Here is a 12,251-nt window from a genome sequence, read left to right as displayed (position 1 = left end):
CAGCATATTGGATGGCCGTTTAACATTGTTGTTGGAAACACAGCTGTCCCATACTTCTTGTGACACTTTCTGGTTCTGTTGCATTAGGGCGAGAAATGTACATAAATAAATTCAGCAGCACCGTGAATGAAGGGCAGCTAAAGAGATTGTTCTCTCGCTCGCACTTCATTAAGACAGAGTTTCTCTCCACAGCTCTGAAGTGAAAAAGAGAAAGAGAGGATTGTCACAACACGTCGGCTGAACCCATCACACAATGAACGACTTGCACTGCGTGGCTGCCCAGGACCTGGTGGGGAGAGTGGTGCCCCCGATCCTCATCGTGGAGCTCATACTGGGGCTGCCGGCTAACATGGTGGCCCTGTGGATCTTCTCCTGCCACATGCCGAGCTGGAGGTGCAACACCGTGTACCTGCTGAACCTGCTGATCGCGGACTTCTTCCTGCTCGTCAGCGTGCCCTTCCGCATCCACAGCCTGATGCGCGGCGAGGACTGGGTGTTCGGAGGCGCCTGGTGCCGAATCAACCTCTTCATGCTGGCGCTCAACCGCTCGGCCAGCATCGCGTTCATGACCATCGTGGCCGTCGACCGCTACTTCAAGGTGGTCCACCCGCACCACTGGGTGAACCACCTCACGACCGGGAAGGCGATACGGCTCTCGACCGTGACGTGGGCAGTGGCGCTGGCTCTGCAGGTCCCCCTGCTGGCCACTGAGCTCCTGCATGAGCACAACAACAAAAGCCTCTGCCGCAGCTTCAGCTCCTACAGTAAACCGCCGCCGGCCATCAAGATGCACTATGGCGTGTACATCCTGGAGTTCTTCCTGCCTTTCCTGCTGCTCAGCTTCTGCTCACTGCGGATCATCTGCTTCCTGCGCAGCCGCCAGATGGACAGGAAGCAGCAGGTGAAGCGGGCCATCCAGGTGGTGATGATCATCGTGGGCGTCTTCACCGTCTGCTTCCTGCCGGGAATCGTCACGGGCCTCGTCACCCTCGCCATCCAGAAGCTTCGCCCAAAAGACTGCGACTCCTACAGGCTGGCGTCCCAGCTCTTCAGCATGTCCATTGCGTTCACCTACCTGAACAGCACGCTGGACCCCGTCATCTACTGCTTCTCCAGCAGCACGTTCCGAAACACCCTCAAGGCCTCCTTCAACTCCCTGGGCATCTTCCACATGCCCGTGAGCCAGAGGGGGAGCAGGAGTACGGCTAGCGACCTGTAACGAGTACGATTAGCGACCCCTAACGAGTAGGATTAGCTATCCCTAACGAGTAGGATTATTGACCCCTAACGAGCAGGTTGGTGACCCCTAACAAATATATTATACAGCGCTTTGGATAAATATTGGCACTGTATAAACGCAGACATTTGCCATATGAATAGCTTATACTAACGTGCGTCAAATACTGCTGTACATTATGAATACAAGTACTATATTTTTTTTTCTATGCAGTAGTGGACTTGTCACTCACTTGTTACATTACATTACATTACATAATTGGCATTTGGCAGACGCTCTTATCCAGAGCGACGTACAACAAAGTGCATACCCATAACCAGGGAAAGGTTCGCTGAAAGACCCTAGAGGGAAGTACAATTTCAACTGCTACCTGTACAACAAAGATAAGGACCATTATCTTTTAAGGGCCTTTTTTTTTTTTTTTTTTTTTTTTTGAACAAACAAACAAACAAACAGAGCAAAAGTGACCAAAGTTAACTATCCAAACACTGCTTACCTAGCCAACTAAAAATACTGATACACAAAGCAAGTCACAGAGACAACAATTAAGGTTCACAGGGAGGTAGGGAGGGATGGGGAGAGGTGCTGCTTGAAGAGGTGTGTCTTCAGCTTGCGCTTGAATGTGGGGAGAGATTCTATAGTTCTGACCTCAACGGGGAGTTCGTTCCACCACCGTGGAGCCAGAACAGACAGTAGTCGTGAGCGTGAGGTGGAGGTTCGGAGAGGGGGAGGTGCCAAGCGGCCTGTGGAGGCTGAACGAAGAGGTCTGGCAGGGGTGTAGGGTCTGATGATTTTTTGCAGATAAGCTGGGGAAGACCCTTTAACTGCTTGGAAGGCTAGCACCAATGTTTTGAATTTGATGCGAGCCATGACAGGCAGCCAGTGGAGGGAAGAAAGCAGGAGGGTGACGTGTGAGTATTTGGGAAGGTTGAAGACCAGACGAGCTGCTGCATTCTGGATGAGTTGGAGGGGTCTGATGGCGGACGCTGGGAGGCCAGCCAAGAGGGAATTGCAGTAGTCCAGGCGGGACAGAACCATCGCTTGGACCAGGAGCTGGGTCGAGTAGGGGGTGAGAAAGGGGCGGATTCTCCGTATGTTGTATAGGAAGAACCTGCAAGACCGGGTCACCGCCACAATGTTCTCGGAAAGGGACAGTCTGCTGTCCATCACCACGCCGAGGTTCCTTGCACTGGGTGACGGCGTGAGTGTGGTATCCCCGAGGGAAATGGAGAGATCCAGATGGGGAGAGGTATTAGCAGGGATGAATATCATTTCAGTTTTACCTGGGTTGAGCTTTAGATGGTGGTTGTCCATCCAGCTCTGGATGTTCCTCAGGCAAGCAGAGATACGGGCTGAAACCTGCCTATCAGACGGCGGGAACGAGACGAAGAGTTGGGTATCGTCCGCGTAGCAGTGGTAGGATAGCCCATGTGCAGTGATCACAGGGCCAAGGGAGCGAGTGTAAAGAGAAAAAAGAAGCGGGCCTAGGACTGAGCCCTGGGGAACTCCTGTGGCGAGGGGCCGAGGTGTCGATACCGAACCAGCCCAGGCAACCTGGAAGGAGCGACCAGAGAGGTAGGACTCAATCCAGTCCAGGGCTGTGCCACAGATGCCCGTTGCTGACAGGGCGGACAGGAGGATGGAGTGATCCACAGTGTCGAAGGCAGCAGAGAGATCTAGAAGAATGAGGACAGAGGAGAGGGAGGCTGCTTGTGCGGCATGGAGTGACTCACTGACGGAGAGGAGCGCAGTCTCTGTCGAGTGGCCCGATCTGAAGCCAGACTGATGGGGGTCTAGCAGGTTGTTGTTATAAAAGAAGGAAGAAAGTTGAGTAGAAGCGGCTCGTTCTATAGTTTTAGAAAGAAAAGGAAGAACCGGGCGGTGGTTCTGGATGATGGAGGGATCCAGGGTAGGCTTTTTTAGCAGCGGAGTATTTACAGATTTATTAGAGATTTGATGCGTTGTGTGTGCAGGGATGCTCTTCTTCATACCACTGTGGTAATGTGTGGTTATTCGCTTTACTGTAACTTTCCTGTCAGCTTTGACCAGTCTGGCCCTTTTCCTCTGACCTCTCTCATTAACAAGGCATTTCTGCCCACAGACACTCTCTGCAAACTCTTCAACCTCTAGAGACTGTTGTGTGCGAAAATCTCTGGAGATTAGCAGTTACAGAAATACTCATACCAGTCCGTCTGGTCACCAACAATCATCCCACGATCAAATTTTTCCCCCATTCTGATGGTTGAAGTGAAGAGTAACTGAAACTTTTTAAGAGTAACTTAAAAACCCATATCTGCAGGACTGAATGCATTGCACTGCTGTCACACGATTTCCTGATTAAATAATGCCAGACAAAATTGATTAAATAATGCAATTTAACAGAGACATTTTTGTATTTTTGTTTTAACACTGAAGGGTGGGCACAAAAAATATTGATTCGATTCAGTTTTTAACTATTCTGCCAAATTACTAAAATGTAATGTAAAATGTATAGGACGTTTCATTGAATTATTTTTGAAATAATCTTATCTGTACAGAATGTTATACAGGTGCCTAAGACTTTTGCACAGTACTGTACATTTTAAACATTTGGCAAACTGTACATTTGTTGGAGAAAGCCAAAATTTTTGTATGTGGCTTCATTTTTGTCCTGAGATTTTGTCATACCGAATACACATTGTCTGTGTCCATTTGTGCATTGCATTAAAGATGTAAAAATATATCATTAAGTATACATTAATTATAAATGCATCAGTGAATATTTTTCATTCTGTAACCTATACCAAATCAATTGCTTTGCTAAGTCAAAAACGGGTGTGAGAACAATATTTCCTGTCTGCGCAACATGCGGTTTGACTTTTTTCTAATACCGGAAAAAAATTTGCACACTTCCTGATAAACTAGAACCATGTTGTGGGTGTAAGTGGATATATATATATAGACACTTCAGAAACGACCAAATCCATGGTTTCCAATTCTTCTGCTGACAAACCCCCCCCCCCCCCCCGAAAAAACAGGTTTCTGCTAACACAGTTCAGTAGCAAAGACAAAATATTTTCTCCAATATTTGGAGGCACTGTCCACCGCATTGCTGCTGAAGTGGTGTACTGACAGCTCTCTACCATCGGGGGCAGCAGTGGATCTGAGGCCAAGCAGAGATTCCCCTCACCTGACCAATATCAGTACAGGGGTGGTGGAGGGAGGTAGGTACTTCAGGATTGTAGGTGGGGGGCAGTATATTGGTAGGGTGGTGGAAGTGGGGGAGGGCAGTTTGAGGGGGGGCGGTATATTGGTAGGGTGGTGGAAGTGGGGGAGGGCAGTTTGAGGGGGTGCAGAAGCAACAATTGGCCAAGCACCCACACAGACAAAGCCAGAAATACATATGCAAGACATACACATGCATGGTCCTAATGAGGTGATTAGTCAGTCCAGCAAGTTTCAAATGTCTAGACAAAAGGATGAAGTGTTTTTTAATTTTTTATATGTTGAGCTCCATAGTGACACTTTATGGTTAAGTTGGTCCAGTTGGTATGATTGTCTTCAGGAAGCAGTTGTAAATGCCAAGTTTCATCACTTCAGTGGCCGGTGATTATTATTGTAACTTCTTATGGAAACTCTGGATGCTAGTTTTTCACATATTTTTTTGCTTGTCTGGTGTATTCCTTTCAGTCCTCTTGGTAGGCTCTTGCACCAGACAAGATAAGTTGAGCACAGAAAAGTACTTGAATCCAAAACAATTACATAATCAACCCATGTGTTCAATCAGACATTCGATCATTCTGATGACATCTCACATCTTAAAAAAACACCATGGCCGGTCTAACGTGGAGGCTAAAGAATCTGACAAAGCTACATTTTAAATAATGAACCCCCCCCCCCCCCTCTCACCCTTCAACACGTGCTCATGAATTATTCACCAACTCGGGGGAAAAAAATATCACTTACGTATATTAGACTCGCGAAAGTTCTTGTTAGCCAGTAAGTGCATAATTTTAACCAGGTGTTCTAGTATCAATGCGGACCTTCCTCTAGACACGGTAACGTTTGATTTGATTAGATTAGCTTTGATTTGATATTCCTTGTGAGCAATTGTTGGGGATTTAAATAGGCATGTCAGAGTGATGCTAGCGTCGCTCCGTCCCAGTTTGTGATGTTATGTTTCACCCCATCCCAGTCTGCTCTCTCCCTCAAAGACACCCCCTGCAATGTGGGCCTCCATGGCGTCGGAACCTCTCAAACCTCAGCTACCCCCCGCTGACCCCCTGTGAGGACTTTGCTGTCACAGGGGGACTATGGAACTGCCAGTCTGGCACTCGGAAGGCTGACTTCATCCTCGCATATGCCTCCCTCCAGTCCCTACAATTCCTTGCCCTAACGGAGACCTGGATCACACCTGACAACACCGCCACTCCCGCTGCCCTCTCATCCTCCTTCTCCTTCTCGCACACTCCCCGTCCTTCTGGCCATGGCGGTGGTACTGGTCTTTTAATTTCCCCCTCATGGAAATTCTCTGTTCTCCCCCTCTCTGACCTGTACATATCCACTTTTGAATTCCATTCTGTTGCAGTATCCTACCCTACTACCCTTTTCATTGCAGTTATCTATCGTCCTCCAGGGCCCCTGGGAAACTTCCTTGATGAGCTAGACACCCTTCTCAGCTCCTTCCCTGAGGGATGGCACCCCACTGATTCTCCTTGGAGACTTCAACATCCACCTTGAAGGCTCCCAGGCTGCTGCCTTCCTACCGCTAATCCACTCCTTCGGCCTCTCCCTGCAAAACTCTCCTCCAACCCACAAGGCGGGCAATGTCCTAGACCTTGTCTTTGTGAGGAACTGCCCATGCTCCGATTTCACGGTTACCCCTCTGCATACATCTGATCACCACTTCATCTCATTCTCCCTCCCTCTTCCTCCCCATCCTCCTCCCCCTCCTCCCACCCACACTTCCTCAGCCCGCCGTAACCTCCACTCCCTCTCACCCTCTTCCTTTGCCACCACTGTGACCGCCTCACTCCCCCCTCTCGAATCCTTCTCCAAACTCCCCACTGACTCTGCATCTGCCACCCTCCTTTCATCTCTCTCCTCCGCCTTTGACTCTCTCTGTCCCCCTGTCTCAAAGCCACCTCACACATCCCCTCCCAGTCCTTGGACATCTGACACCCTCCGTACCTCCAGGACCAGCCTCCGCGCAGCGGAGAGGAAATGGGGAAAATCTAGAGACCCTTCAGACCTCACAACTTACCAGTCTCTCCTGGTGGAATTCTCTTCCGCTGTCACTGCCGCCAAAGCAAAATACTATCAGACACAAATTCAGAACTCCGCTTCTAACCCCCGGAAACTGTTCTCCATTTTCTACCCTCTCCTCAACGCACCGCCTCCTCCACCTCAGTCCTCCTTCCTGACTTTGCTGATTTTTTCGATGAGAAGGTCTCAACTCCTGCTCTCCCACCGCCATACGACCTGTGCCATTGACCCTATCCCCTCTTCTCTTCTCCAGACTATCACACCTGACATTCTCCCATTTGTCACCTCCATTGTCAACTCCTCCCTGTCTTCTGGCTGTTTTCCAGCATCCTCCAAGAGGGCCCACATCACTCCGTTGCTAAAAAAGCCTACCCTCCATCATCCAGAACTACCGCCCGGTATCTCTTCTTCCTTTTCTTTCTAAAACCATAGAACGAGCTGCTTCTACTCAACTTTCTTCTTTCTTTTCTAACAACAACCTGCTAGACCCCCATCAGTCTGGCTTCAGATTGGGCCACTCGACAGAGACCGCGCTCCTCTCCGTCAGTGAGTCGCTCCATGCCGCACAAGCAGCCTCCCTCTCCTCTGTCCTCATTATTCTAGATCCCTCTGCTGCCTTCGACACTGTGGATCACTCCATCCTCCTGTCCGCCCTGTCAGCAACGGGCATCTGTGGCACAGCCCTGGACTGGATTGAGTCCTACCTCTCTGGTCGCTCCTTCCAGGTTGCCTGGGCTGGTACGGTATCGACACCTCGGCCCCTCGCCACAGGAGTTCCCTAGGGCTCAGTCCTAGGCCCGCTTCTTTTTTCTCTTTACACTCGTTCCCTTGGCCCTGTGATCACTGCACATGGGCTATCCTACAACTGCTATGCGGACGATACCCAACTCTTCATCTCCTTCCCACCATCTGATACACAGGTTTCTGCCCGTATCTCTGCTTGCCTGAGTGACATGCAGAGCTGGATGGACAACCACCATCTAAAGCTCAACCCAGGTAAGACTGAAATGATATTTATCCCTGCTAAAACGTCTCCCCATCTGGATCTCTCTATTTCCCTCGGGGATACCACACTCACGCCATCACCCAGTACAAGGAACCTCGGCGTGGTGATCGATGCAGCAGACTGTCCCTTTCCGAGAACATTGCGGCGGTGACCCGGTCATGTAGGTTCTTCCTCTACAACATACGGAGAATCCGCCCCTTTCTCACCCTCTACTCGACCTAGCTCCTGGTCCAAGCGATGGTTCTGTCCCGCCTGGACTACTGCAATTCCCTCTTGGCTGGCCTCCCAGCATCCGCCATCAGACCCCTCCAACTTATCCAGAATGCAGCAGCTCGTCTGGTCTTCAACCTTCCCAAATACTCACACGTCACCCCCCTGCTTACTTCCCTCCACTGGCTGCCTGTCATGGCTCGCATCAAATTCAAAACATTGGTGCTAGCCTTCCAAACAGTTAAGGGATCTTCCCCAGCTTACCTCCAAAAAATCATACACCCCTGCCAGACCTCTTCGTTCAGCCTCCACAGGCCGCTTGGCACCTCCCCCTCTCCGAACCTCCACCTCACGCTCACGACTACTGTCTGTTCTGGCTCCACAGTGGTGGAACGAACTCCCCGTTGAGGTCAGAACTGTAGAATCTCTCCCCACCTTCACGCGCAAACTGAAGACGCACCTCTTCAAGCAGCACCTCTCCCCATCCCTCCCTACCTCCCTGTGAACCTTAATTATTGTCTTTGTGATTTACGTTGTGCTTCGGTATTTTTAGTTGGCTAGGTAAGCAGTATTTGGATAGTTAAGTTTGGTCACTTTTGCTTTGTTGTTTGTTTGTTTATTTGTTGAAAAGGCCCTGGCCCTGGTCCTTATCTTTGTTGTACAGGTAGCAATTGAAATTGTACTTCCCTCTAGGGTCTTTCAGCGCACTTATCCCTGGTTATGGGTAGGCACTTTGTTGTACGCCGCTCTGGACAAGAGTGTCTGCCAAATGCCAATTATGTAATGGAATGTAAGGCAATAGATGGCTCTAGCTCTGCCCATGACCAAGAGGGAAGAAATCTGAGCAATGAACTGGTGAGAAATATCCCTGTGAGTTGGGCCTATGAGACCTTATAACGAAAAACCTATGACCTATAACCAAATGGTTGATTTTTTTGTTTTTTGTTTTAAACTTGGAATTGTATTAATATTTTTGAGTATATAATTTGGGACCAGACTGGATGGGTAAGCGGTTTCAGGCTTTGTCATTAGTGTCGCTAATTCTCGTGATATGCATTTTATGAAATTAGGTTTTTGGTAAAAAAAAAACAAAAACAAAACAAAACAAAAAAAAAATTATTTTATATGTCCAGGAACCAGCCTCCATTTTGGTCAAAGGTCAAAGGTAATGGAACTGTAGTAAACACGAGTGACTATTGTATGACCATTGAGTTCCTCACAGTGACCTATAACATGCATCAGATCCCTGACCCTGTATCTGAACTTTGACCTGTCTCTGACACCCCAACTCTCTTCACACTAACCTTATAGCCAAAAGGAGCACAGAGCTTTTGAGTGATGATTTCAGTCAGATGTGTGATGTTGTTTATTTGCAATATCACACACAGAGCATCAGCATTGTCCCAGAAGACCTGTATAAGGGTCCAATGTAGCAGGTAATTCACTTGAATTACTGTAGAACGGGTCTTCCAAATTTGCAGATTGGCACAAATTGAAGTTCATTTCTTGCCAGATCAATTTGAAGGTTGAAACAACTTTTCTCAGTCCACCAGTTCCAGCCCACTCACTGCATCCACTCCAAGCGTTTGATATTACATTACATTACATTACATTACATTATTGGCATTTGGCAGACGCTCTTATCCTGAGCGACATACAGTTGATTAGACTAAGCAGGAGACAATCCTCCGCTGGAGCAATGCAGGGTTAAGGGCCTTGCTCAGGGGCCCAACGGCTGTGCAGATCTTATTGTGGCTACACTGGGATTAGAACCACCGACCTTGCGTGTCCCAGTCATATACCTTAACCACTATTCTACAGGCCGATGAAGAGTTGCATCAGTTTTAGAAATGTCAGAGCACGTAAAAATAGATAAGTAATTTCTACAAAAATACTTCGGTCAGTGCTATGAGAGCTGAGGGGATTCTGGCTACATTTATCATATAAAGCATCGATCATATAAGGCAGCTTCGATTAACGGTAAATGGTAAATGGTTGGCATTTATATTGTGCCTTTATCCAAAGCGCTGTACAACTGATGCTTCTCATTCACCCATTCATACACACACTCACACACCAACAGCGATTGGCTGCCATGCAAGGCACCGACCAGCTCGTCAGGAGCATTTGGGGGTTAGGTGTCTTGCTCAGGGACACTTCGACACAGCCCGGGTGGGGGATCGAACCGGCAACCCTCCGACTGCCAGATGACTGCTCTTACTGCCTGAGCTATGTTGCCCCATTAGTACGTCAACCCACCACTGATCATCAGACGCCAGGACGCCGTGTGCATCCCGGAGTTCTGCCTGCCGTTCCTGCTCCTGATCTTCTGCTCCCTGGACAGGAAGCAGCAGGCGAAGCATCCAGGTGGTGCTGCTCATCCTGCTGCTCATCCTGCTGCTCATCGTGGGGGTCTTCGCTGTTTGCTTCATGGTGGGAAACGCCACCGGCCTTCACCGCCATTTTCATCCAGAAGTTTCACTCCTACAGAATGACTCTTCAGCATGTCCATCGGGTTCACCTACCTGAACAGCACACTGGACCCCGTCATCTACTGCCTCTCCAGCGTCATTTTTCAGAAGACCCTCAAGGCCTCCCTGAACACACTGGGCATAGATCAGCTGCAGGTGAACCAGTGAACGGGTAAAGAGTGAAGGAGGGACGGGGTGTGGTCACCTCCAGGGTACACATGCCCGTAATGACAAGCGCCGGCATCAGATGTTCTGAGATGTTCTTAGGTCACACTGCTGAAACTACTCTCTGCATCATTCTAAAATGGCTTAATCACATTGTGAATATTCAGTCTGAACTGGGCCTAAAAGACCAACAATGGGCTGGGACTTTGTGTGAGAGTAAACCTGACTTCCTTTTGCAGAGAATACACCATACTTCCTTTTGCAGAGAATACACCATACTTCCTTTTGCAGAGAATACACCATACTTCCTTTTGCAGAGAATACACCTGACAGACTTAATTTTGCAGAGAATACACCGGACAGACCTCCTTTCGCAGAGAATAAACCTGACAGCATTAATTTTTCAGAGAATAAATCTGACGGATTTTCTTTTGCAGAGAATAAACCTGACAGACTTTCTTTTGCGGAGAATAAAGGCACGTGATTTATTTTTGCAGAGAATAAAACTGACAGACTTCATTTGGCAGTGAACCCGAGAGACTGCCAGACTTTCCGAAATCATATGTACGTATGTTTATCCATATGTACGTATGTTTAACCAGGCGTGAACTGTGATTCTTTCGTTAGATTGGATTAGATTAGATTAAACTTTATTGGCATTGCCTTCTAAGGCGATGAAATGCGACCTCTACATTTAACTCATCTTTAGTTAGGAGCAGTGGGCAGCCATAGTGTGGTGCCCCAGGGACAGATTCCAGTGCTTTGGTCAAGGGCAACAGCAGGAGTACACCAAGAGGCAATTTAGTCTCTCCAATAACAAGTCAAAGACTACAACTTGGTCAAAAATGAATTGGGGGGAAAAGTACCATTTCTTACTACGAATTGGAAAAACTAGGTCAATCAAATTTCATCAAGACATTCTGATTTCATTCAAGCTCGCAGACTGAAAAAGTGCATAAACAAAGGCTGCTGAAGAACAAATAATAATAAAAAATAAAAATAAAAAAGCCTGCAAGCTCCAGAGGCGGGGGTTTCATTCTCCAGAACATTGTCAGTGCTAGGTCTGATGACTTTGTCCTACTTTTTGCAATGCGTCATAATAATTCATTCTTTTATTTGTTCTGAAGCAGAGACTGTACAAATGAGCCCTGAGAATACTTCCTGACAAAACTAAAGTCATGTTGCAGGTGAAAGTGGATGGATCTTACTTTGATGATTTATATTTTTAAGATTTTGTTTTTGTATTTATATACAAAGTTATATTTTGTAACTTGTTCATTTGCTTCTTATTTAATTACATTATAAACTTTTTTTTTCATTTGCTTCATGTTTTGTTTTGTTTTGTTCCATCTCAGAATGGTTTGCTTCATATTAATTCAGGTCCCATTGCAGCCAGGAGTTCTGCTTTGACATCCTACTGAAGAATCATTACATAGAGCAAATTACATATTTTCCAGAGAATGATTTGGCAAGCACAACATCACACACTCTAAAGACTGCAAGCTACAGATACTGTGCTGATATAATCAAATGTATTTCCAACACAAAGTTCCCTGTGAGGAATAAGAGGAATTCAATTCTGGAGGATTCTTCGAGATTTAGTGTGAGATACTGTAAAAAACCATCATCTATTCTACACTACCTTTAATTAGTGACAAGCGCAGTAACCATTACAGTATTGGCATTTGGCAGACGCTCTTATCCAGAGTGACGTACAGTTGATTAGACTAAGCAGGAGACAATCCTCCCCTGAAGCAAATGCAGGGTTAAGGGCATTGCTCAAGGGCCCAACGGCAGTGTGGATCTTATTGTGGCTACACCAGGATTAGAACCACCGACCTTGCATGTCCCAGTCATTTACGTTAACCACTACGCTACAGGCCGCCCTAACAGAACTCTTGGAATAGTGGTGAGTATC

At 47.5% G+C, this 12,251-nt stretch overlaps 1 protein-coding gene across 1 annotated transcript; it reads left to right on the top strand.

Moving 5' to 3' along the window:
• Positions 1 to 253: 253 nt before the first annotated feature.
• Positions 254 to 1,219, top strand: LOC133117991 (hydroxycarboxylic acid receptor 2-like). The gene has a single exon (XM_061227581.1). The coding sequence runs from the start codon at positions 254 to 256 to the stop codon at positions 1,217 to 1,219; it is 966 nt and encodes a 321-aa protein (XP_061083565.1).
• Positions 1,220 to 12,251: the final 11,032 nt, after the last annotated feature.

Source organism: Conger conger, chromosome 18, assembly GCF_963514075.1.
Source record: "Conger conger chromosome 18, fConCon1.1, whole genome shotgun sequence".
In the NCBI taxonomy this organism is placed as follows: domain Eukaryota; kingdom Metazoa; phylum Chordata; class Actinopteri; order Anguilliformes; family Congridae; genus Conger; species Conger conger.
Note: the sequence above shows the minus strand (reverse complement) of the source record. Positions and strands in the feature narration are given on the sequence as shown.